Source organism: Crinia signifera, chromosome 1 (assembly GCF_055691185.1).
Source record: "Crinia signifera chromosome 1, ASM5569118v1, whole genome shotgun sequence".
In the NCBI taxonomy this organism is placed as follows: domain Eukaryota; kingdom Metazoa; phylum Chordata; class Amphibia; order Anura; family Myobatrachidae; genus Crinia; species Crinia signifera.
The window spans coordinates 302,268,984-302,296,921 of NC_139217.1; the positions used below are offsets into that span (position 1 = coordinate 302,268,984).

Sequence of the window (27,938 nt, forward strand, 5' to 3'; positions counted from 1 at the left end):
CTGAATAATGAGTGCACCTGCTGGGTGACTTGGAAAACGTGCACTGTTGGGGGTACTTGAGGACCAGGGTTGGGAACCACTGAACTACAGCATCATTTAGAGACATTGACTTTCAAAACTGAACTGTACTCTACTCAACTCCAGTATATACTGTTTGCTCTTATGTAGTCATTCCAGCATGACTGGGTTCTCTCTATCAGTAATAACTATTGAAATACAGCCGATTTTTGGAAGTTTTTTCCTCCTCTGTTAAATGATAATTATGAGGAAAAAAAGCATAAAAAAACTCTCTGGCATGTGAATTAAGAACCCAAAGACAGGCAATTATTAATTTTAGATTAATATGACAAAGAAAGACACAATGGGGGTAACCATTTACCTGCGGTTATTTAATGTAGGTAATTTTATTAAGAGGGGCTATTCTGTTGTCCCTGCCTCAGGTACAGTGGGTGAAACAAAACCCCTAAAAGCAGCTCCCGATAATTTTTCTATATTGGATACCCCCAATATATTTCTTTGTAACAAAAAGATAATACATTAGCATACAGAAACTCAAATGGATGTATACAGAAATAGAAACAAGATGATATTAGATATTTTTATGTAATTTGAAGCCTGGGTCCAGGGTAGACTGTTGACAGTTTCTCTAAAAACTTCCCTGTAACTGCCAATTTCAACATAATCTTAAGACTTTTTGGCAGTACAGTATCTCTCTATTTTTCCTTTCTGCCTAATAATGTATTATATTATTGGTAAGTGAATTTGAAGTGCTGAGAGAGGGGGGAGGGGGTTCTAATTATGTGGGCCCACGTCTTATAGAGGGGCCCAGTGGGGCCCCTGTTACCTGGCAGCAGCAGCATCAGCATCTTTTCTTAACTCAGCGCATGCTGCTGTGTTCTGGGCTGCAGTGTGGCCAGGGAGGTTCTTAAAGTACTATTTTTACTGTATTTTCTTTTAAGGGTGCATGGTCACATCCCTGAAAAGTACCAGGGCCTGGCCAGGCTCTCTGATGCCCTGACCCAGCCAACAATAGCTCAATTCTGAATGGGATTCTGCCGATGGCTATACCACCAACCATCAATGACCATCCATACCTATTTGAAGGTTATGTGCAAACATCTGACAAATCTGCAAAGGTACACTTCTGGACTGGCAGAGGACTATTTCATGCAGAATACCCTTCGCTAAGTAGTTTAGGGCCTGATTCAGACAGAGGTGCATCAAACTCTAATGGACACCGCAGAGAATGTTTTGACGCTGTGTATGTGCCAAGGCTGCACTATGCAAAGTGAGAGACAGTCAGTGTTTGGGAGAAGTAACAGGCTGGCTCAAAAAATGTATGTGTGTTGGCATTGTGACCTAAGCTGGAAATCCATTTCCAGCTCAAGAGGCTCCTGGTGTGGTATACGGTCACTAGGTAGACCACGGGAAGGTTGACGTGCATTAGGTTGACATGTTCATTAGGTCGACACAAGCATTAGGTCGACATTGGGAAGGTTGACAGTCAAAAATTTGACATGGGTTTTTCACTTTTTTTTTATAGCCGACATGTGGCATTTCCTGCCCTACCATTAACTAGTGCATGGAGGCAGAATCTAATAGTGTGCTGAGCATAGCGAGACACGGTGGCCGAAGCATGGTGAGTGCAGTGAGCCATGCGAGGGGACGCAGTGCACCGATACGGTGTCCATGTCGATTGTATCGTCATTCGGGACAAAAAAGTAAAAAACCCTTGTCGACATTTTCACTGTCGACCTTCCCAATGCAACCTAAGGCCGGTTTCACACAATCCGGCTCCTGCCGGACGGTGAAATCTTGCACGGCCAGGGAGCCGTGCCACACACAGTAGTTTATCATGGAGGGGATGGCCACAGCCCGGCAGCCGTCCCTTCCAGTGGCGGGATCCGGCTGCAACCGTGCGGCCGGGCCATGGCCGTCCCGTGTGAATGGACACAATGGTGTCCATTCACAACTAATGTGTGCGGCACGGCTCCCTGGCCGTGCGGGATTTCACCGTCCGGCAGGAGCCGGAGTGTGTGAAACCGGCCTATTGCTTTTGTCAGCCTAATAAGCCTGTCAACCTAAAGCCATGTTGACTTTTTCAGTGTGTCAACCTAAGGCCTGTCGACCTTCAGTGGTCGACCTAATGATCCCCCCCCCATGGTGTCTTAGGACAGCTATTCAGTCGGAGACAAGGTCCAAATGTCCGACCCATAAACGTGTCCGATACTTGTGTGAGCAGTGGATACGTGTGATCATCTCTGTGCACAATATGGCAGCAGCATATTTACCAAGTCCCCTGCTAGCAACATTATTGCTGTGCATGTAATTGCCCTTACCTCTGAATCAGGCCCATAGTACTCACTCTGCTCGAGATCCTAAGTAATTTACATTTATGGAAACAATAAAGGTGGGAGTATTTATTTTATGACAGAAATCTGCTATGTCATATCTTTTGTCAGTAATGTCAGCTGTGCACTGCATACTATTCCATCATCACTGGATTTTCCCTTAACAGTGTCATCCAGGGAAACCTGCTCACTACTCATCTTCTCTTAATATGATCAAACTTTCAACTGAAAACATTGCATCTGACATTATGTTTTGTGTCTGCATTATATTCACTGAACTGTTACAGATATTTATGTGTGCACAAAACGTGGAGTCATTTTCAAATTGTAACCTGGACTTACACCTTACAATACCAATTTTATTCACCAGTGAAATGATAACATATATAAAGTTGGGTACTTATGTAGTATCTGGGCGCCCGATTTAGAAATCGGGTCGGATCGGGCACATCGCATCGCATCACATGCGACCAAATTGGATGCGATGCGATGGACCCGATTTTTTCATAGGATTCAATGTTAAAATGGTCTGAGTCCATTTTAACATAGAATTCAATGGGAAAAAGGGGTCCTGTTCCTTGCCCCACTATCCAAGTGGGCATGGAGTTGGATATAAACCTGTGGCGAGCGTAGCGAGCCACGGAGCCCGAAGCGTGGCGAGCGTAGCGAGCCCCGCGAGGGGACACAGAATACCGTTCGCTCGCCACGCTTCAGGCTCGGTGGCTCGCTACAGGTTTATATCCAACTCCATGCCCACTTGGATAGTAGGGGTATGAAAAGGACCCCTTTTTCCCATTGAATTCCATGTTAAAATGGACTCAGTTCATTTTAACATTGAATCCTATGGGAAAATCGGGTCATCGCATCGCATGCGATATGGTCGCATGCGATGCGATATCGCATCGCACTGATTGTATGCCTTAAGTTAAGGCATACATTCAAAAAATCGGGCGCCCAGATACTACATAAGTACCTAAAGTTGTTGTTTTTTTCTACTTGTTACCATTTCTTTCTGTTTACTTCAAGACCTATGTACTGTTGTCTCCCAGTCAGACAGCAAACTGAATAACATGTACAATAAGAAGTCATGCTAAATAGGACCTGGTGAATCCCTTCTCCCTATAGAGCCCATGCACTGCTGGGTGTAGCATCCCCTCCCTCTGTCTCATTTCAAACTTCCAAGCCTTTGAGCTCTTGGACTAAACCACTATCTCTGGAGGTCACCCTTTACAGTACAGTGAAAATAAGTTTTATGTAGTCTGATGAATGAACGTGTGAGAGGATACAGCTGTCTTTCTTACATCGTTTAGCGTTTGAGCGTCAGCAACAGTCATGTTACAGGCTGGCATGTTACCGTTCTTTTATTAACAAAACTGACAGACTCCCCTCGCAGTGTCATGGTAGCTGCCCACTGGAAGCTTTTCCCTGGAGAGTTTTTTACACTCTTGGCTAACAACTGAGGAGGGATCAGTACTAGTCCTCCTCCTCCCCCTGTACACACAGTGCGTGCATGGGAACAAGGAGGAGAGCAGGTTGTTGTACCAGCACACAAAAGTATTACAGAAGTCACCAGCCTGTGTCTCTGCACCGGTCTGACTACGTTTAAAATACGCAAATGCGGTAGAGATCAGCGTGCGGGAACACGCAGACGTCGGGCTACTACAGTACCTGCAACCAGCACATCCCACAGTGTAATCATGCCCATGCGAGGAGACAGGTTATTCCAGCATCCATCCCAAGCCCACAGCAAGGATCTATCCGCATGGTTCGGCGTAAGTACTCTGCAGTACAGTACACCTCCATCTTATGTATGGCAGAGGTGAGCCCTGTCATGTCTGCAGGTAGGGAAAACCATTACATGATCATGTGCACAAACACTGAGGAGGGGGCCACTCCCAGCATAGACTGGGAAGGAGGGGGATGGGTGCTACAACTTGTCTGGAAGTACCTGAAACTTTAGTGTAATGTTGATTACAAGTATAAAAGCGCATTGAGGGTGATTGTTTTACCCAGATGTCTGCTATGTGATAAAGCAAGTGGTATTTCCCGGGATCTAGTGCTAATATGGGGAATGCTGCAGTGCAGTCTGTACACTCATCTATAATGCACTTGTCTCTGCTGCGAGTGCTGATACTGTACTACTTTACTGCAGGTATTCTGACACCACAAGGATACATTGATGCAACGTGGAAAGATAGAATGAATGTGTTGCATTGTCATGGCCTTGCTGTTTATATCATTTCAGTAGCAAAGGTTCAAAACTATATGTGTATGTGGACAATCAATGGATCATATAAGTGAATTTGATTATAAATAATGCCTATAAAAGATCTTGGAGGGATGCAATGCTTTTGACTCTGTTTGGCATGTTTTAATATAGATTTTGAGACAGGTTTGTTTATTGTGATGTATCTCTTATTTGCACAAAGTACAAATACAATTGTCCTACTTGCAATATCCTCTTATATGTTGTCATTAGGTCTCTATGACAACTGTTTTTTTCATACCTGACTTTAAATAGGACCTGATCCTTAATACAATATTTTAGGTCAAATCTGTATAAAAAAAACATAGTCCACCTAGAATGTCCTTTTATTTTTTGTATATTTGTTATTTATAAATAGGTTTAGTTTATATAACAAGTATATGTTTTTTTTTTACATTCTTTAATTTCTGTAAAAGTTTTTTCAGTGTTCTTGGGGTCCACCAGCCTGTGCTTCTTGTTGGCGAAAGCAGATGATGTTCATAGGTGCGATAAGGGGGTGTGTGCCTGCATTCTCTCTTACTAGCTTGTCTGTTCATTTGTTTATCATGTGAATCAATGGGAGCCTTTTTTTCTGTACAATAACTTGCCCATATTCATACAGGTGCATAATAACTAGAAGATTTTTCTTTTTTAAAATGGTATGCATGATAGCGATATTATCGTGCATATCATCTAATGTTAATGACCCCCACTGTTGTCTGTACATACAAAGTTTGTCTATATTGTCAACAACTGCATGTTCAGCTGCGGCTGGGTGAAATCACAGAACTATATCGTTAAGTGCGTTTGCCTGGTAACTGTATTAATTTCACCCATGGAACGTTTCGTCTAAAGTGCATGCTCCGATAAGGGTGGAATCATTGGCTGATGCCCCTTGAGACTTAAGGTGCCCAAACATGGTGCATAATTGGATGCGTTTTGGACTACATCCCATGCGATGTGATCCAAAACTAGTTCAAAAAGCAGTACCTACTTTTTGAATTATGTGTTGGGATGAGCGCGGGAGCATGCATCACATCGCACCCGCAAAATGTGCCGTGTATCGGCACCTTTAATGGCAAATTGTAAGTTCCATATCAATCCTAGGTTGCTGTTGCTGCTGCCCTGTGATCCTGAGAAGCTGGGCAAGCCTATCCGGAAACAAGAAATTGTTGGTGTCTTCTGATAGGTTCTTTGAGTCTCTTGCAGAATCTCAAAATGCTGTTAGAGTTTAGGGAAGAGCAGGGAAAGGGAAAATCAGCATGTTACCGGATTCCAGGGGAATGACATATCTTTACTCCATGAATCAATGGGCAGCGCAGTTGGAGTAATGAATAGCATTACTGTTTCACTGGGTTCTTGGGTTCATTTCCCACCATTTTCTCTCAGTGTTGATGTGTATTTAGCCCAAGTGCTCCTGTTTCTGTCGCACAATCCAAAAACATAAATAGCATTTAAAAACAAACAAACAAAAAAACCCTATTGTAGCTACATGTGGAAAGGGCAGATATTGATTTTAAGCTGCAGTATATACATAATTGTTAACCACTTGCCTGAATGAGCTTCCCTGACATCGTCCCAACCAGTCAGAAAAGCCAAGTGCACAGCTGCTGCAAGATAATCTTCCAGACGCTGCCAGTCACAGATGGACATCCGGCCCCTCTGTACTCTGGCTCCTCCCCCATTGCCTGCTGATCACAGTGATTGGCCAACTTGTACTCCCTCTCTGTGCCCTTCCCATTGGCTAGAAATGTACATGGAGAATCCATGCTCAAGATAGCTTATTGGTTCCCCCTCCAAGTTGCAACAGTGCACTAGGTGCCACAGCTGCCACCCCTGTCTATTTTACAGTTGAAAAAAGAAAATGTCCATTTTGTTTGTCCCCACCCACTCTTTTTGCTTCACTAACCTTGCTTTGAAAACTGCATTGGCTTGTCCTTTTTTCTCCCATCTGTATTGAGTCAGGTTTAAATAGCTATTACTTAACAAATTTCACAAGTTAAAAAATGAAAATTTTGGGGACATTTATTGAAAAAAACTATGCTAATAACGGATTCATATGGTATATGGTGTGAATCCTATCATTTGAAAAATAGTGAATACTGCCCTTTCCCCTTTCCTGTTAATGATCTTCCTTATATTACCTTTCCAGTTTTCAGCAAACGTGGGTCATACGTGTGACCCTTGATCCTAGAAGTTGTCTTATTTAAAAAAAAAATATATATAAAAATTAACACTAATTATTTATTTATTAACAGTTTCTTATATAGCGCATACATATTCCGCAGTGCTCTACAGAGAATATTTGAACATTCACATCAGTCCCTGCCCCAGTGAAGCTTACAATCTATATTCCCTACCACATGTACACGCACACACAGACATTCTAGGGTTAATTTTGTTGGAAGCCAATTAACCTACCTGTATATTTTTGGATTGTGGGAGGAAACCAGAGTAAACCCATGCAAGCACGGGGAGAATATACAAACTCCGCACAGTAATGCTGGGTACACACCAGGACGACTAGGGCCCGATCCCCACAATCTAGGTCCAATTCCGATCAATTGGATGTAGATTGTGTGCTGATTGGGCCCTTTTCTGACCTGGTGTGGACCGATACCGATCCGATGCGCGGTCCCGCGGGTCGGTCGGTCGTTATTGAGATCCTACATGCTGCAGGTAGGATCTCAATGACGACCATACAGCCGGGTGCGGGTCGCCATCGGATCGGACCCGCTCACGGTGCACATCGTGAGCGGGTCGTGCCCCCCCGCGTCACCGTGAGCGGGTCGGACGAGACACTGACGACCCGCTCACGATGTGCATCGTGAGCGGGTCGTCCTGGTGTGTACCCCGCATTAGAGCCATGGCGGAAATCAAACCCGTGACCTCAGCGCTGCGAGGCAGCAATGCTAACCATTACACCATCCGTGTTGCCCCACTAATGAATTCTATTTAATTCTTCTTTGAATGTCTGAATGTCTCTCACCTCTTTCCCTATTCTACCCTAAACTGTGTGTGTTTGGCTCTTGGTATAATCATTTAGTGGCCTCTAGAACTGTACTGAGAGTAGGAGAAATTCCAAGTGACCTGCAAGTTATAACATAACCTCCTGTTCCTATACTATCAGGTGTTACGCTGGCTTTTCTTATGACTTCTCGCTTACCTTCATGTCTGCATTATTAAATGACAATGTGGCTGTCTCTCTTGTGGGGTAGGTTCACAGGAAGTACCAGACAAATATTGGACAATACCTGATGTATTTAATGCTGTAGATGTTTTGCAGGTAACCCAGCAGGTGCACAGGTGTACTAATTACTCAGACACATTTTATAAGGTCCGCAGGTGGAGTTAATTATTTCACTTGTGATTCTGTGAGGAGACCTGCAAAACATGCACTGTGTGGGGTAATGAGGACCGAGTTCCTGACCACTGCACTAAACGTACTTATAAGCACAAGGAAAAAATTGTATGCACATTAGTTATTGTAAAAAGAAAATATACTGTCCCCTGAATTTTTTACATTTTTTGTATTCAGAAAAACTGCACAGCGACATATGTCAAATTAACTTAAAATTACATACACATTATGTGCAATTTCATTTGGGACATTGGTTTTTATTTTCACGTTTGCTAACATGCTTAATTTGCCATAAAATTTACATACACACTTTTAAATGTAGAATTGCTGAGAGTGCTAATATATTGACATTTATTTAATGTTTCCCTTACCCTTTGAGTGCCAACATCTCTGTGAGAGATGTTCAAAATATCCACTAAAAATGCCAGTGCCACATTTGTTATATAAATTCAAATAAGAAATGTTGTGTAAAAAAAAAAAAAATAAGATTATATTACCTATAACATTACAGTTCATTATGATGAATAAAAAGGTTTGGCAATTTTCACACCTATTTTGACAAATTCACTTGGCACTCAAAGGGTTAAAACAAGTACCATTGATTTCTGTAGTCCAAACTCTGTGATTTTATTATCCAGGTATTTACATTGAGAAAATTAGAAAATGTTTTTCAATTTTGGAAAGCCAGTCTTCACAGGGTTGCTCATAATGTAGGGTACATATAAAAAGTAATGAAAATGCATAATTCAGTTATGTAGATGTATTTTGTAGGAATAGTAGGACACATGACATGAAGTTAGACACCCTGGAAATGGGTGTGACTAAGGGGAGATTCTCTAAGCGAAAAATGCGGTAAAAACCCCGTTATCTGAGTTTTTACCGCATTTTGGGATGCTGTAAGCATCCCCCGCCGGGTTACCGTGGCGGGGGGCATCGCCAGAAAAATCTGGCGATGCCCCATAGAAGCCAATGGGCTTCTACCGCAACCCCCCCGCATCGCCCCCTCACCTGTGTCCGGGCAGCACAGAGCTGTGCTGCCCGGACCTGTGACCTCCTCCCTGCACTGATCCTCTTCCGGGTGCAGGGAGGAGGAGAGCCCGGCGCAGCAGCAGCAGCGCCGGGTGTGTGAGGGAGGGAGGAGCCGCCGGGACCTGCTGGGACCCGGCGACTCTCACCGCAAAGGACAGCTCTTAACGCAAGAGTTGTCCTTTGCTATAATTATCGCATATGTTAGAACATATGCGATAATTAAATATGCGATGGGCGGCGAAGGGGGGCGGATATTCTTAGAGAATCTCCCCTTTAGTCCGGGATTGGTATTATATCAGAGTCAGAATTTGTCATAACCTGCACAAGAACTGTTTTTGTAGAATTGGGCAAATACTGATCCTGTTAAATATACATATTTTTAATGTGCTGCAAAGGACATTTGTCTTTTCATATCTATGAAGTTTGTATGTGGATTATATGTGTGTGTATGTATGTATATATGTGTGTGTGTGTGTGTGTGTGTGTGTGTGTGTCTATATATATATATATATATATATATATAATCCATATCAATTAAAATCATCCAGCATAGTCGACGTTTCGAGTCATAAAACAACCCTTTGTCAAGACAGCTTTAAGGTGTCATTACTCCATTTGAGCAGCAGCTAACAAAGCTGATCACAGGTGCCCTAAAATACCAATTAACTCCGCCCAAAAGGATGGGACAAATATATTCATAGCCAATCATAAAACTATGTCAAGCATAAAGTGTCGATAGAGGCAGGTATAATCAATCTAACTTACCCCTCCAGGTTATGCGGTTCCTGCACGCTGCCGTGATCATCTATCACCAGCGTGCGTTTCACTCATTGAGAACACTTCCGGTATGCGCATCATCACTAAGCCGGAAGTCTAGCAACGTCATCACCCATGTGATGCGCTGATCTTCTTTAGCTATCACCGGAGCCCATCGATGCGTTCCACCTCGTTAAATATGCTTCCTGGAACCGCCATTTTGCGTTCCACGCATACAAACATTATAGCACTAAACCTTATTGGAATATCAGTTAGTTTATGGCTTTATCAGTGCACCTGGTCACCGCTCAGTCAGCCGCTGCTCAGCAATATACAAAAAAACAACCATTTATCAGACAATAAAAATGTCAAAATCAATCCGATGGTGAGGCCAATCGGTCACCACCATCGGTATTGGTATCGACATATATTCTCTCCAGTGTTTGATATTAACATCTGATATTTTAAATAATATGTAATGCAAACTAAGGCAAGGAAAAAATGAACAAGAACCAGAATAATAGAAAATTGCAAAGTAACCATACCACAAATGATAGAAAACTCATTATAGCAACTGTATGCTTATTCTCAATATTACTGCTCTTCTAGGAACATTGTCAGAGTGTTTTTTTCATTTAGCCCTTTAGGGGCTACCGTATCAAGATGATGTATCCAAAATGCTTCCTTTTTTAGGAGTGTCCATATATATATAATCTCGGCTATAAGCCTACTTTTTCAGGGCATTTTTTATGCTGAAAAGCTTATACTCGAGTGAGGGTCCCACTTGAGTCAATAAGTTTTCCCAGTTTTTTTGTTGTAAAATTAGGAGCCTCGGCTTATACTCGAGTATATACGGTGTGTGTGTATGTGTGTATGTATATATATATATATATATATATATATATATATATGTGTGTGTGTGTATATATATATATATATATATATATATATATATATATATATATATATATATATATATATATATATATTTTATATTACACCCAGTGAATGCTATAAAGTAAACCATTTCTCAAAGTCTATATAATAAAAGGCTAATGCTGCTCCTCACCACCATGGGGAAAATTCAAGTGTGTTGTGCGAACTGGCAGTAACTAGATTGCGCCCGACGGAGCATTTCATTACTAACATTGCTTTTATGTTGTTCCGTCCTTTTGACAGGCTGGTATCTAGTCTATAATCTTCTATACAGAATCAGACTGACATAAAACACAAATATTTAGTGTCTGTGGAATGCTTTTGTTTTTTGTCGAAACACAATCCTTTATTTTAGTGTAATACAATCCGATCCATAAGCAAACATCTCTTGCACACATACAATTGTCCAGTAAGGAACAAAGTATATAGTCATGTGAAAAAAGCAGTAAAGTTTATTTCTACTGTTTTATTTTCTTTTTATGTGTAATTAAAAAACAAATTTATTTTATATTCTAACTTTAGTAGAAATAACTTTTTTTTTTTTTTATCCATTTATTGCATTGTATTTTAGATACATTTTGCATCCCTAATTATGACATCACTTCAGGTACTATACTTACAGTATTAGAGTTTTGGCTTTTTTTTTTAATTGCCTAATTTTTCTCTAAAATACTATGGAATAAAGAACATCGTGCTTGTAATAATTGTAATGCTGCCCATACACTTGTGCAATCAGATTGGAGGCGAAATCGAAGTCCATCAAACCCGATCGCATCTTGTGGTGCTAAAGTGCCCCCTTTACAGCACCCGATGTCGCATGCCATCTTGAGATGGCACATCGGGTGCTGGAAGAGGGCGAGCAGAGGGCAGCATTGTGTAGTGCAAGAATTAGTGCTAGCGGACGGCGAGGGTCAGCCAGTGGTGGCGACAGAAGTGTTTAAAACACTGGGCCCAGTGTTTAAAACACTTCTGCCGCCACCGCTGACTGACCCCCACCGCCTTCTAGTGCTACAGCTACAACGCCGCCCTCTGCCCACAATCTCCCATGCCGCCAGCCCCCTCTCCCCATCCACATGCCGCTGAAAAAGTGTTCCCTCCGCCCCCGACCAGCGGATTGCATTTGAGCATCGCATGTAGTTAAAAACCACATGCGATTGTTCCTGCGATTTGATCGATATAATGTGCAGCACATAAGACCTTGAGGCCCGACATTCGACTGGCGTGCCGGCACATCGCGTCAAATGGTACATATTTTGTACATACAATCATTCGATTTATCGGCCAGATGTGGTCGAAATCAAATGATTGCATGCAATATCTCACAAGTGTATGGGCAGCATTAGTCATTCAAGTACTGTGGCTCTACTAGACCTCCAAGTCCTCACTCCATCACTGTGTTTAGAAGTTGCTATGAGTTTTTTTTTTTTTTATGGTGTTACCCTGTTTAATTTTTGCCACACATAGCGATGTGCATTTACGCCAAACATCTTCACTTTGGTCTTCTCTGTCCAAAATAATATGTATAAGAAGGAAGGTTTTGATTTATTATGTGCGCTGTTACTGCTTTCCCCCACGTATGGAATATGGCACAGTGGTTCTCAATCTCGGTCCTCAGGACCTCCCAACAGTGCACGTTTTCCAGGTCACCCTGCAGTTGCACAGGTGCACTCATTATTCACTGACATATTTAAAAAATCCACAGGTGGGGCTAATTACTTCACTTTCTGTGAGAAGACCTGGAAAATGCGAACTGTTGGGCGGTCCTGAGGACCGAGGATGATAACCACTGATCTAGCAAGACCTATTCTATTTGGTACAAATGCTCTGTTCCTGGACCTTTGTCAGTGGCAGTTGCAGAGGTGTGGTTGCAATGCAGTCCACAATTCAAACAATAGTGCTGCACCCGCTGCCACCCTAAATGCTGCCAAACATCACTGGCTGGGATTCATTGGCAGTTGATGTGGCCCAGGATTAGGCTGGTTGGGGTCAGAGTTGTTCCTTTTACTAGAATTAGACTGCAGGGGGAGGGGGTTAGGGTTATGCTGCAGGCATGGTAAGTATTTTTTTTTACATAGCATGGTAAGCAGACTTTTTTTTTCTTTTTTCTGTTGAATTGGATTTTGCTAGTTCATATTAACAGCGATATCTGTTTTACAGCCCCAGCCAAAGTAACAGTTGTTTCTACTGTCAAGAGAAAGTTCAAACAAATGTTAATGTGTCGGCAGAAACATTTATTTACCGTCAGTAGTTTAGAAACATAAATTTCCTCCCATCAAGGTTTCTATACTAATTGGATTGAAAGCATGTCAGGAATGAATTGTACACTGCTCAAGAGAAGGCAGTGTTTGAATGACAAGAATAGCTCTATTGTTTCTGCCTGTGCACTGGCTTGGATGGCAGATACTGTGTGGAACATTCAATGCGAAGTGCGTTTTTTTTTTTTTACTGGTGAGGCTGTATGTTAATTAGCAAATAGACAATGCGGTTAGTGTTTTCATTTGTCTTCTGTGGCTTCTGGTTATTGATTTGTGATTTACTCCATATTATGTGTAAATAACTGCATGTCTGGATACATATATTAGACGGGGATGGGTTTATTTAAGAGAAAACAATGAGTCTGTTACTCTGTTACTCCTTAGACAAGCTAGAAAATCTAATTAAACAGTTTATTTTGAAAGCAGCTGTAATTACTGGGGCCTGACATAGCAATTCAATTGTTGCTACATTTGGGGATGAATGCTGCAGGTGCATATACCTTCTGCTCACACCCTCCTGAAGTGGCGAACAGAGGTGTGTCTGTGGTGCGGGTGCCCTAAGCATTACTTTACATGGGTTTAACTGCTATACTGCTAAATCTAGAGATTTTAGGCATGAGAACTCCCATAATTAATTGGTGTTCAAAACCGCAATATTGCTCCGTTGGCACCCATTACTTGGCAACACACAAAAAAACGATTGAATTCCTTCCTAAGTGATGTTTTTTTTAAGCTGGGGACACGATATACGACTGGAAAATGATGCAATATCATCAGAGAGTTTCTCTTGAATTCCCATATAAACAATATAGTGCTTACACACTGCAGTCTTGAAATAAACCTAATGTTATATCATCAGAATCCAAGAACAGTATGCTGTCATTGAGAATATCCTTGGATTAAGCTGCATGTAGGGCCAAATAGAAGAAGTGAAGTGATCATATTGGGGGGTACAGTGGCGGAACTTGTGAGTGGTGGGCCCAGGTGCAAAAGAACAATTTAGTCCCCACACCAGTGGGTGACGGGTACAAGCTTCTGGTCTAGACAGCAATGGGCCCCTTAGTCCTCAGGGGCCCCGGTGCAATGCACCTGCTGCACCAATGGTAGTTCAGCCTCTGGGGGGTATTCAATTATTGATGTGTTTTTCGCCAGCCAAAAAATCGGTAATTTTTAATCTGTTTTTAGGGTGAATTAGATTCACCCTATTCGGTACTGCTTTCCTAGCACGGCGCCCACGATCTAGATTGTATTTGTGGGGCTGATATCTCAAGCATCTCATGCATCTTATGTGTTTGTGCGGCATAAGATGCATGAGATGATGCAATCGACGTGATGGACGAGATTGGCGAGATTTTTACATTGCAAGCATCTCATGCATCTTATGTGTTTGTGCGGCATAAGATGCATGAGATGATGCAATCAACGCAATCGACGAGATTTTTACATTGGAATCAACGTGAAATTGTCCCTGAGACCCAATGTTACATTTATTCCAATGTAAAAAGCCCCCAAAACCCCAATTTTAATTGCTAACCCCCCCTCATGGGTGAAATGGCCCCCCCATTGTTAACGCCACCCCACTATTGACGCCAACCCGTGTGTGGGCTCGCCACGCTTCGGGCTTGGTGGCTCGCTGCGCCCGCCACACTATATAAAATCAACTCCACGCCGACGTGGATAGTGGGGGTATGAAAAGGTCGGAGGACGCGTACCGCCGCCCCTCGCGGGCTCGCTGCGCTCGCCACGCTTCGGGTTGGCGTTGATAGTGCTGGTGGCGTTAACAATGGTTATTGGGGGCTCACGATTTTTTATCTCATGGATCTCATGCATCTTATGGATGCATAAGATCCATGAGATGCATAAGATGAGATCCATACGATTAAAAAATAATTTCAATTGTATTGATTGTATGCCTTAAGTAAGGCATGCAATCAGTGAGACGGGCGCCATGCTAGGAAAGCAGTACCCCCTATTCAGTGCCCATGCCAATGAGTGGCTGGTGCCAATCCACATGATTACAACCATTTTAGTCGAATTTAGGGATGGTTTTGACCAGTTTTGGGTCAGTTCTCACCGATGCTTATCTGCCCCTCCAATAAAGAGGAATTTGGTACTCACCGATAATTCTGTTTTTCCAAATCTACAGGGAACCCTGCAGTTTCTACGTTGGGGAATGAGATGTGGTCTGGAGGAGTTGGCACTCCTCCCTCATCCTTCCGCATCCAGACACTAGTCTTTAGAAAAACCTGTGCCCAAGAGGAAAGGAGAAGGTATAAAAACAGTGCCCAAAGAAGACACCCAAATGCGTCAATTGCATCCAGTCTTGACCAAAAAAAGAAAGAGAAGCGCTGGGAGGGCGTGCAGTATCGCCTGTGGATTTGAGGGGTTATTCTAGTCCATTCAGTCCTCTGAGCATTTGGACAGAGGACTGATGGTGCGCTTCTGTGCATGTGCAGGCGCGTTTCTGCGCATGTGCAGACATAGGGTGTGTGCACCCACGGGGAACTTTCGGTTTGCCGGGTGCACGCACCCATGACAGGGGGCGGGGGGCGCTGGGCTGCTCCATCACCATATGGGAACACCCAGCGTTCCATGGGCGTTCCCATGAGAATGCTGAGCTTTCTCATGGTAATGAGGCGGTGACGCGGGTGTGGGTGGCTGGCAGCTGACATCACCGGATGTCAGCTACCCGCCCATATCCATGCCAGCATGCATGCATATGTCACTTTTATATGCGTGTATCTTCCGCATCTTTCGATGGTCGCCGACCATCGAAAAATGTGGGCGGTTACCCGAGGCATACGAATGGATGTTTATGCTAAAAATCCATTTTTAGCCTGTGTGGGCAAACCCCCAGGGGGGCGGGTGGGCGTCCATTCTCGGGGAGAGGATTGGTGGACTCTCCAGGCTGCGAATTCGCATCCTTGCAAATCAACCAGAATAACCCCCTCGGAGAAATGGAATTATTGGTGAGTAGTAAATTTCTCTTTTCACCTGCATCCAGCAGGGTCGACTGTAGTGTCTATGTTGAGGATGTCCCAAAGCTAACCCCATGGGTGGGAGAGCGCTGACTGTCCTGTAACACTGCACGGACAAATGTGGACGTGGACTTAGCGAAAGTGTCAATCTCATAGAACTTAACCCCTTCCCGACATTTGACGTACATTTACGTCATGGTCGGGAAGCACTTCCCGACACATGGCGTAAATGTACGTCATGGATTTAAACTGTCACCGCGTCTATAGACGCGGTGACAGTTTCAACATGTCTGCTGTCCCTGACAGCAGACATGTCCGTGCATGCCCAGGGGGGGCTGCGATGCCGCCCCCCCGTCGGCGATCGCTGTGATTGGCTGTTCAGTGTGAACAGCCAATTACAGCGTTTTCCTGTGTCACCGGCGAATAACGTTCGCCGGTGACACGGGATCGGAGGTGATTGGTGCTGTAAAGTACAGCACCAATCACCGCGGGGTGTAAGGGTGACACTGGTGTCACCCCACCTCACCCCGCCCGCCCCCAAAGGCCGTGATTGGTTCGTCGGACCGACGGACCAATCACAGCCAAGGAGGGGGATTTAAACTAACGGTGACTGCACTGCAGACGCCATTCCGGTCTGGAATAGCGTGCAGTGCGGTCACCGTACCCCCCTGCCGCCATACTGACCAGAACCTTGCTCCATACTTGCTCCATACTTACCTGATCGCTGCTTCATCACTGCTTCCTGGATCCTGTTGCTACTTGTGCCTTCCTGTGAAATTGTGCTGCTGCAGTGTACTAGCTAGATAGATAGAGAGATAGAGAGATAGAGAGATAGAGAGATAGAGAGATAGATAGATAGAGAGATAGATAGAGAGATAGAGAGAGATAGAGAGAGATAGAGAGAGATAGAGAGAGATAGAGAGAGATAGAGAGAGAGATAGTGTCAGAGAGTGCTGATCGCTGCTTCATCACTGCTTCCTGGATCCTGTTGCTACTTGTGCCTTCCTGTGAAATTGTGCTGCTGCAGTGTACTAGCTAGATAGAGAGATAGATAGAGAGATAGATAGAGAGATAGAGAGAGATAGAGAGAGATAGAGAGAGAGATAGTGTCAGAGAGTGCTATATTTTGTGCTGCTGCAGTGTGATATAGTTATAGATAGAGAGAGAGAGATAGAGAGAGAGAGATAGATAGAGAGGCCTAGTGACAGAGTGCTATATTTTGTGCTGCTGCAGTGTGATAGTTATAGAGAGATAGAGAGAGATAGAGAGAGAGAGATAGAGAGAGATAGTGACAGATTGTGCTATATATTTTTTATATAACTGACTGCTGCCCCCTCCTTTTGTGCTGATCAGTATAAATTAACTGATCAGCAACTTTTTGGGGGCGCAGGTTTTTTTTTATATATAGATATACCTGTCAGTGCTGCTGCTGCAGTGTCATAGAGTGATAGATAGTGAGAGATAGAGAGATAGAGAGAGATAGTGACAGAGAGTGATAGAGAGTGCTAAATTTTGTGTCTGCTGCCCCCGCCTTTTGTGCTGATCACTATATCTGAGGTGATCAGCAACTTTTTTGGGGGTACAGAGGTTTTTTTTTTTTTATATATACCTGTCAGTTGCACCAAAGGTTGTGCACCTGCTGCACCTCACTGGTAATCAGTGTCGCATCACTGATCACCTTTTTTTTTTGTGTGTGTGCTGTGGGGTCTTTTTTTAATTTTTTTTTTACACACACTGTGATTTTGTGGGTGTCCTGTGGCCGCTGTGCGCTGATCAGTGACGTACATCACTGATCATCTTTTTCGGCACAGGGTTGATCTATTTTTTTTTTTTTTGATCAAATTCCTGTTGCCTTTGAGCGCTGTTCAGTGACAGACGTTACTGACCAACATCTGTGCTCAATTTTTGGCGCAGGACCTTTTTTTTTTTTTTTTTTTAACCCCTTCAATTTTTTATTTTTAACCCCTTCATTTTTTTTTTTTTTTATTGGTATAAAGTATTTTTTTTTTCTGCACCACATACACACTACACACTACATACCCCCCGGATTGAAATAAAGTTTGTACCCCCCCCTACACTATACACGTGTTGAAACATTTCACTACCAGTAACACAAAAATAAAAATGGCATCCCAAATGTCCTCCCAAATGTCCTCCCAGTCATCCAGGAGAATGTATTCAGTGGAGGAGGCATATGCCATGCTTGCTTCTGACTCTGACACAGCCAGTGATGCAAGCGGGGAATTTGAAGGATTCGCCTTAAGCTCCTCTTCCTCCTCTGCTGATGAGGGACCCCCTCAAAGACGCCCCCGTAGAGCAGCTGAGACCCCCCCCCCAATAATTGATCTCGTATGGACCCCACCACCAGACAATTTTGAGCCCCAGGTTCCTGAGTTTTTGGCCATGCCAGGAATCCAATTTGATTCCACAGGTCTCAGAGAAATTGACTTTTTCAAATTATTTTTCTCTGATGATTTTATAAATTTAATGGTGGACCAAACTAATTTATATGCCCAGCAGTTTATTGCTCAAAACCCCACGTCATCATTTGCTAGGTGGACCCCTGTAGATGCAGTAGAGATGATGACGTTTTGGGGTCTGGTGTTTCATATGGGCATAGTAAAAAAGCCAGAAATTAGGCAATATTGGAGTACAGATGTTCTGTACAGTACTCCATTTTACCGTATGGCCATGACCCGGACTCGATTTGAGACAATTCTTAAATTTATACATTACACCGATAATGCACAGTGCCCACCCAGAGATGATCCCACCTTTGACCGGCTATTCAAAGTCAGGCCGGTCATTGATCATTTCAGTGCCAAATTTGAAGAGGTGTACATCCCTGAAAAATTTATTTGTATCGACGAGTCCCTTATACATTTTAAAGGAAGGGTTAAATTCCGCCAGTACCTTCCCAGTAAGAGGGCAAGGTATGGCATAAAAATGTATAAACTGTGTGAAAGCACCTCAGGGTACACCCACAGGTTTAGGGTTTATGAAGGGAAGGATTCAAGAATTGAACCGCCAGAATGCCCCCCCTCCCTCGTAGGTGTTAGTGGGAAAATTGTCTGGGATTTAGTGCACCCCTTCCTGGATAAAGGTTATCACCTCTATGTGGATAACTTTTACACCAGCATCCCCCTGTTTAAGGCCCTTGGTTCAAGAGGTACAGCAGCTTGCGGTACTGTGCGCAAGAACCAAAGAGGCCTCCCAAAAACGCACATTGCCCAAGTAATGAGAAGGGGTGAAAGCAGGGGAATATGCAACGAAAATATGTTGTTGGTCAAATATAAGGACAAGAGGGATGTCCTTATACTGACAACAATTCACGGAGACAGTACCACCTCCGTCCCTGTACGAGGTACCAGTACCCACACCTCAAAACCTAATTGTATCCTGGATTACAATAGGTACATGGGCGGAGTGGATCTTTCAGATTAGGTACTGAAGCCGTACAGTGCCCTGCGGAAAACAAAAATCTGGTACAAGAAGGTGGCCGTGTATATCATCCAGATGGCACTGTATAACGCTTACGTGCTATTCCGTTCTACCGGCCAGAGGGGGACATTTATGCACTTTCAAGAGGAAGTCATAAAGGGCCTAATATTTGGGAACCAGCAGGCAGAGGGCCCCAGTACTTCTAGTACTGGCCCCCGTATTGTACCAGGGCAGCATTTTCCTGATGAAATCCCCTCCACTGGAAAAAAGGGCAGGACACAAAAAAGGTGCAAAGTTTGCTATAAAAAGGGAATAAGAAAGCAAACTATTTTCCAGTGTGACACTTGCCCCGACAAACCCGGCCTATGTATAAAGGAGTGTTTTAAATTATACCACACATCTATGGAATATTAGGTTCATAATTTCACCGTGCTTCGGGGGTCTTGCTAATGCCACATAGCACCCACCATTCATTCCACCAGAATCTGAGCCGCAAAATCCAAAAATCACTCCTTCCCTTCTGAGTCCTGCCATGCACCCAACTGGTATTTTTTGGTCACATGTGAGGCATTGCCGTACTCGGGAGAAATTGGGGCACAGATTTTGGGGTGCTTTGTCTCCTTCATTCCTTGTGAAAATGAAAAATTTTGAGCCAGAACTGCATTTTTGTGTAAAAAAATGTAATTTTTCATGTTCACTGCCCACTTGTATCAAAATTGGTGAAACCCCTGGGGGTTTGAAATGTACACTATACCCCTAGATGAATTCCCTGAGGGGTGTACTTTGCAAAATGGGGTGACTTGTGGGGGGGTTCCACTGTATTGGTGCAACATAGCACCCACCATTCATTCCACCAGAATCTGTGCTGCAAAATCCCAAAATCACTCCTTCCCTTCTGAGTCCTGCCATGCACCCAACTGGTATTTTTTGGTCACATGTGAGGCATTGCCGTACTCGGGAGAAATTGGGGCACAGATTTTGGGGTGCTTTTTCTCCTTCATACCTTCTGAAAATGAAAAATTTTGAGCCAGAACTGCATTTTTGTGTAAAAAATGTAATTTTTCTTTTTCACTGCCCACTTGTATCAAAATTGGTGAAACCCCTGGGGGTTTTAAATGTACACTATACCCCTAGATGAATTCCCTGAGGGGTGTAGTTTGCAAAATGGGGTCACTTGTGGGGGGGTTCTACTGTATTGGTGCTTGGGGGGTCTTGCTAATGCGACATAGCACCCACCAAAATTCCACCAGAATCTGAGCTGCAAAATCCAAAAATCACTCCTTCCCTTTTGAGTCCTGCCATGCACCCAACTGGTATTTTTTGGTCACATGTGAGGCATTGCCGTACTCGGGAGAAATTGGGGCACAGATTTTGGGGTGCTTTTTCTCCTTCATACCTTCTGAAAATGAAAAATTTCGAGCCAGAACTGCATTTTTGTGTAAAAAATGTAATTTTTCATGTTCACTGCCCACTTGTATCAAAATTGGTGAAACCCCTGGGGGTTTGAAATGTACACTATACCCCTAGATGAATTCCCTGAGGGGTGTAGTTTGCAAAATGGGGTCACTTGTGGGGGGGTTCCACTGTATTGGTGCTTGGGGGGTCTTGCTAATGCAACATAGCACCCACCAAAATTCCACCAGAATCTGAGCTGCAAAATCCAAAAATCACTCCTTCCCTTCTGAGTCCTGCCATGCACCCAACTGGTATTTTTTGGTCACATGTGAGGCATTGGCGTACTCGGGAGAAATTGGGGCACAGATTTTGGGGTGCTTTGTCTCCTTCATACCTTCTGAAAATGAAAAATTTTGAGCCAGAACTGCATTTTTGTGTAAAAAATGTAATTTTTCATGTTCACTGCCCACTTGTATCAAAATTGGTGAAACCCCTGGGGGTTTGAAATGTACACTATACCCCTAGATGAATTCCCTGAGGGGTGTAGTTTGCAAAATGGGGTCACTTGTGGGGGGGTTCCACTGTATTGGTGCTTGGGGGGTCTTGCTAATGCAACATAGCACCCACCAAAATTCCACCAGAATCTGAGCTGCAAAATCCAAAAATCACTCCTTCCCTTCTGAGTCCTGCCATGCACCCAACTGGTATTTTTTGGTCACATGTGAGGCATTGCCGTACTCGGGAGAAATTGGGGCACAGATTTTGGGGTGCTTTGTCTCCTTCATACCTTCTGAAAATGAAAAATTTTGAGCCAGAACTGCATTTTTGTGTAAAAAAATGTAATTTTTCATTTTCACTGCCCACTTGTATCAAAATTGGTGAAACCCCTGGGGGTTTGAAATGTACACTATACCCCTAGATGAATTCCCTGAGGGGTGTACTTTGCAAAATGGGGTGACTTGTGGGGGGGTTCCACTGTATTGGTGCAACATAACACCCACCATTCATTCCACCAAAATCTGTGCTGCAAAATCCAAAAATCACTCCTTCCGTTCTGAGTCCTGCCATGCACCCAACTGGTATTTTTTGGTCACATGTGAGGCATTGCCGTACTCGGGAGAAATTGGGGCACAGATTTTGGGGTGCTTTTTCTCCTTCATACCTTCTGAAAATGAAAAATTTTGAGCCAGAACTGCATTTTTGTGTAAAAAAATGTAATTTTTCATTTTCACTGCCCACTTGTATCAAAATTGGTGAAACCCCTGGGGGTTTGAAATGTACACTATACCCCTAGATGAATTCCCTGAGGGGTGTAGTTTTCAAAATGGGGTGACTTGTGGGGGGGTTCCACTGTATTGGTGCTTGGGGGGTCTTGCTAATGCGACATAGCACCCACCAAAATTCCACCAGAATCTGAGCTGCAAAATCCAAAAATCACTCCTTCCGTTCTGAGTCCTGCCATGCACCCAACTGGTATTTTTTGGTCACATGTGAGGCATTGCCGTACTCGGGAGAAATTGGGGCACAGATTTTGGGGTGCTTTTTCTCCTTCATACCTTCTGAAAATGAAAAATTTCGAGCCAGAACTGCATTTTTGTGTAAAAAATGTAATTTTTCATTTTCACTGCCCACTTGTATCAAAATTGGTGAAACCCCTGGGGGTTTGAAATGTACACTATACCCCTAGATGAATTCCCTGAGGGGTGTAGTTTTCAAAATGGGGTGACTTGTGGGGGGGTTCCACTGTATTGGTGCTTGGGGGGTCTTGCTAATGCGACATAGCACCCACCAAAATTCCACCAGAATCTGAGCCGCAAAATCCAAAAATCACTCCTTCCGTTCTGAGTCCTGCCATGCACCCAACTGGTATTTTTTGGTCACATGTGAGGCATTTCCGTACTCGGGAGAAATTGGGGCAAATATTTTGGGGTGCTTTTTCTCCTTCATACCTTCTGAAAATGAAAAATTTTGAGCCAGAACTGCATTTTTGTGTAAAAAAATGTAATTTTTCATTTTCACTGCCCACTTGTATCAAAATTGGTGAAACCCCTGGGGGTTTGAAATGTACACTATACCCCTAGATGAATTCCCTGAGGGGTGTACTTTGCAAAATGGGGTGACTTGTGGGGGGGTTCCACTGTATTGGTGCAACATAGCACCCACCATTCATTCCACCAGAATCTGTGCTGCAAAATCCCAAAATCACTCCTTCCGTTCTGAGTCCTGCCATGCACCCAACTGGTATTTTTTGGTCACATGTGAGGCATTGCCGTACTCGGGAGAAATTGGGGCACAGATTTTGGGGTGCTTTTTCTCCTTCATACCTTCTGAAAATGAAAAATTTTGAGCCAGAACTGCATTTTTGTGTAAAAAAATGTAATTTTTCATTTTCACTGCCCACTTGTATCAAAATTGGTGAAACCCCTGGGGGTTTGAAATGTACACTATACCCCTAGATGAATTCCCTGAGGGGTGTAGTTTGCAAAATGGGGTGACTTGTGGGGGGGTTCCACTGTATTGGTGCTTGGGGGGTCTTGCTAATGCGACATAGCACCCACCAAAATTCCACCAGAATCTGAGCTGCAAAATCCAAAAATCACTCCTTCCCTTCTGAGTCCTGCCATGCACCCAACTGGTATTTTTTGGTCACATGTGAGGCATTGCCGTACTCGGGAGAAATTGGGGCACAGATTTTGGGGTGCTTTGTCTCCTTCATACCTTCTGAAAATGACAAATTTGGAGCCAGAACTGCATTTTTGTGTAAAAAAAATAATTTTTCATTTTCACTGCCCAGTTGTACCACAATTGGTGAAACCCCTGGGGGTTTGAAATGTACACTATACCCCTAGATGAATTCCCTGAGGGGTGTAGTTTGCAAAATGGGGTCACTTGTGGGGGGGTTCCTAACTTTTAGCATCTTATGGTGCCTTGAAACCTACATGGTGCCTAAAAAATAATCTCATAAAAAGGAGGCTCCAAAATCAAGTAGGTGCTCCTTCTATTATGAAGCCTGTGGTTTGGTCACCGTGCACACTAGGGCCACATATAGGATATTTATGAAAACAAAAGAATTGGGGGAATCAATTTTCAGTCACATTTCTCTAGTAAAATGTACTGTGTTCCTTAGAAAAATGTATTAAAATTGCAAATCTGCAAAAAAAAAGAAATTTTGAAATTTCACCTACACTTTGTTTTAATTCCTGTGAAACACCTAAAGGGTTAACAAACTTCCAAAATGCTGTTTTGAATACTGTGAGGGGTGCAGTTTTTGAAATGGCATCATTTATGGGGGTGTCTCACATACAAGTCCCTCAAAGTCACATCAGAACTGAACTGGTCCCTAAAAAAATCAGTGTTTGAAATTTTCTTGAAAATTTGAGAATTTGCTATTCATATTGTAAGCCTCCTAGTGTCCCAAAAAATTAAAATGAAGTTGAAATAATGATGTCAACATAAAGTAGACATATGGTCTATGTTAGTTATTCACTATTTTGAGTGGTAAGATTATTTGTCTCACAAGCAGAAAATTTAACATTTTGCAAATCGCTAAATTTTCCATTTTTTCACGATATTTTGGTATTTTTCACAAAAAAACACAGACTGTATCGACCCAAATTTACCACTAACTTGAAGTACAATGTGTCACGAAAAAACAATCTCAAAACCACTGGGATAAGTAAAAGCAAAAAAAAGTTATCCCCACTTAAGTGAGACATGTCAGATTTGAAAAAAAGGGCTCTGTCAGGAACGCAAAAACTGGCTCTGTCAGGAAGGGGTTAAAGAACCTTACAAATCTATTAACACCTGACCAGGTAGCCACCCGCCACACCTGAGACAGAGAGACACCTCTTGCGGCTGCCAAAGAAGCCCCACTGACCGAGTGAAATGGTCTGAAACAACTGCCCACATGCTCTGTGAAGCATAACGATAAGCCACCCTAATAGATAAACAAATCCAGCGAGCCAATGTCCCTTTCACTCTCTGCTTCCATCACTCAGCCCCTATACCTTCTAAAGCTCCATATACACTATATGACTAGGGGCACCTCTGACAGCGGTTATCATTCAGTGACTACACCTGCCCCCCACACCGTATGTAGGTTGTTGGCTACATAGCCAAATTGACCTGCATGTACAGCTGATGGGGTCATTACTGATGCACTAGTCAGAGTTATGCACACTTGCACAGATTAGGAAAATTATTTGGCGGTTAGATGGGGGGGTGGTTGATGATGTCGGCGGGAAATGCAGCATCGCTCCGTGTGTGTGTGTGTGGGGGGGATTAAGAGGAAGCCGCTGACCTCGCTTCGGGTAGGGGGGCTGCTCCAAAGTGGCCGGCGACCCGGGCAAATGCCTAATGCTGCCTAGTGGTGGCGCGGGCCCTGATTGTATGCAAAAGTATTGCTTGGGAAACTGCGGGGCAGTCCAAGGGTAAACCTATGCAACTTTTACCTTCGAGAAGTCGCATAAGTGTATGGGCAGCCTTTATTCCTTGCTTCCATCTCTGACCCTGTTTCCCCCTCTTGTTAACTCACTTTCTGCTCACCTTTCACTCTGTGCTTCCATCACTCAGCCCCTATACTTTCTAAAGCTCCATACACACTATACAACTAGGGGCACCTCTGATAGCAGTTACCGTTCAGTGACTACACCTGCCCCCCACTCCGTATGCAGGTTGTTGACTATATAGCCAAATTGACCTGCATGTACAGCTTATGGGGGTCATTTATGATGCACTAGTCAAAGTTATGCACACTTGCACAGATTTGACGGTTAGTGAGTTGCATATGGATTTGCAGCTGGCTGTCGATCAGCCATATTTTTGTAAATATCCATAAGGAGAGACCATTTATGAGTCCTATTTTTTTTTTTTTGCACTTGTTCAGTACTGTTACGTTTGAAAGGTGAGGCATTTCCTTCCTTGGTCCTTAAGGCACACAGTGCAAGTGTTAGTGCTCTCTAGGTTTCGGCACAGATGGCTACTGTTAAGTAACTGGGGTACATGACTTGATTGATTGGTACTTTTATTTATATACAAGCTTTGATAAATACGCCTTTTTTTATTTTTTAAAGCACTACAAAAAGTAAAGTGTGTATTTTAGCATGCATGGTATGGGAGAAAGAAGATTGTTTTTATAGTCCGTACGGTAATTCTTTTAAAAAAATGTATGTGCTTTAAGGAATGAAAAAGTTAAATATGACCCAAAAGTAGCCTTGTGTTCCTCCATCACAGCCTTATATGAGGCTCTTTAAGGAGCCATATGGACCTATTTGGAATAGACCCTCCTTTAGAATGCTTATTATTTGCTTACTATCCTTGAGAATGTGTGACATACAGTGCTTGGAGTCCTTCAGAAAAAAAGTAGTAGCAGCAGCAGTACATTCTTCTAAAGTCATTAGCATGTTGATTCCAGATATGGTATAAAACATCTACAGTGTCTATGTCTACAATCATGTGGTCGACCACTAACGGTCGACGGGGTCTAAAGGTTGACATTGAAAAGGTTGACATCAAAAAGGTCGACATGGTCAGAAGGTCGATATCAAAAAGGTCGACATGGAAAAAGGTCAAAATGAGTTTTTAATGTTTTTATGGTGTCTGTCGACATAGGTCAACATGGACACTGTCTAAGTGTACCGCATCCCTGCGCATGGCTCGCTGCGCTCGCCATGCTTTGAGCTCAAATTTTATTCTCCCTCCACGTGGATGGTGGGGCATGAAATACTGCCTGTTGGCACATATCAGCTGTAAATTTAGTAAAAAAAAATGCATGTTGACCCTTTGACCATGTCGACCTATTGCCTGTCTACCTTTGAACCATGTTGACCTTTTGACTGTTGACCTCTAGACCCTGTCGACCTATTATCTGTTGACCTTGTGACCCTGTCGACAATTAGTGGTCGTCCATATGACTGTCTACCTTGAGTCATTCTATGATCAGTCTGGATACCGTTAATTCCCTTCCTGATTCTAAGATAATTAAGGGAACTGTTGGCTGTGGAATGTAGGTACCTATTATCTGTGTGAGCACCAAAAGGGTTAAAAGAACACTGAATTAACGGTATCTCACTTAAACAATTATATTCTATATATATTTTAGCGTGTTCTGTTACCTGTTTTTTAAAAAGTTTATGCATTTGAAAACCTATTATGCTACTGACATGACAGTCAAACAGGCAGGATCAGATTACATGAAAAGTGCAGTTTACAAGAGGTGGGGCCTTTAAACTAATTATTAACATGAAATCATGGGATTCAATGATAGTCGTTTTTTCCCTTATATTCTTCTACCACTGTCCACGAAACAACATGCAATGCAGGTAGACAGCAGGCCTGTTCGCAAACTGTCTTCAGGCATAAAGCAGCAGAGGGGCCGCACTTACACATGGCCTGGAAAACTGACAGTCAGATTTCAAGATGAGGTAAACTAAAACTTGCATTTTATTACTTTAAGGGTGAGCATGGAATTTTTATTTATATAAAATAAAATATTTGACTATGCGTAAGATATACACATACTAGATAATGATGGAATCTTTGCATATCATATGTGGGGTACTAAATATTTGATCTCCATATTGTCCATGTGTTTTATTAAAATGAAAAAGATAAATCTCCAAACTCTCTCTGTAGTAAAACTTAAATTATATTTAAATTATGTTTAGATTGGGGGATGTCCGCACAGGCCACTTGTTCTCATTATTTGGTATTTTTTAGTTAATTCTTGGTGGTATGGTCTTCTAATTTTAATATTTTATCCCCCGATATCTATCCATTCCATTGGAGGTGCTCCCTGGAATATTAAATATACATTAAAAAAAGTAAAAATAAAAAGTTTTTCCTCCTTGGGGCACTCACTGGACTAAAAATGCTCTTCTAATCAAAGGTTTATCTTATAGGGAATGATTACAGGCAGAGACTATTAAAATATAACTTTTATTAATGTACTTAAAGCCAGAGAAATATATACAAAATCTAAAGAAACTGAAAGTGAAAAACGTAAAAGAGGTGAAAATAGATAAAAAATATTGTGCACTGTACTTGTGTTCTGTCAACACTTATTTAGTAGTAGTAGGATTATTTATAAGGCGCCACAAAGTGTACGCAACGCCGTACATAGCAAACAAAAAAACAAATTACAAGGTAATGTACAGGGTGTGTTGATAAAATACAGCATAAATAGGGGTATAG

At 42.9% G+C, this 27,938-nt stretch overlaps 1 protein-coding gene across 5 annotated transcripts in view; it reads left to right on the forward strand.

Moving 5' to 3' along the window:
* TJP2 (tight junction protein 2) overlaps positions 1-27,938 on the forward strand; it is an 89,857-nt gene that overhangs the window by 21,193 nt on the left and 40,726 nt on the right. Inside the window, exon 1 of one of the 5 annotated variants that reach the window (XM_083186067.1) lies at positions 3,807-4,123. The exons of 3 other annotated variants lie outside the window; for them this stretch is intronic. In XM_083186067.1, coding sequence (XP_083042193.1) covers positions 4,049-4,123 — 75 coding nt within the window. In that variant the 5' untranslated portion in view covers positions 3,807-4,048. Of the gene's footprint in view, positions 1-3,806; positions 4,124-27,059; positions 27,170-27,938 lie in introns of those variants that run through there. One more of the 5 variants, XM_083186066.1, reaches the window with a different exon arrangement.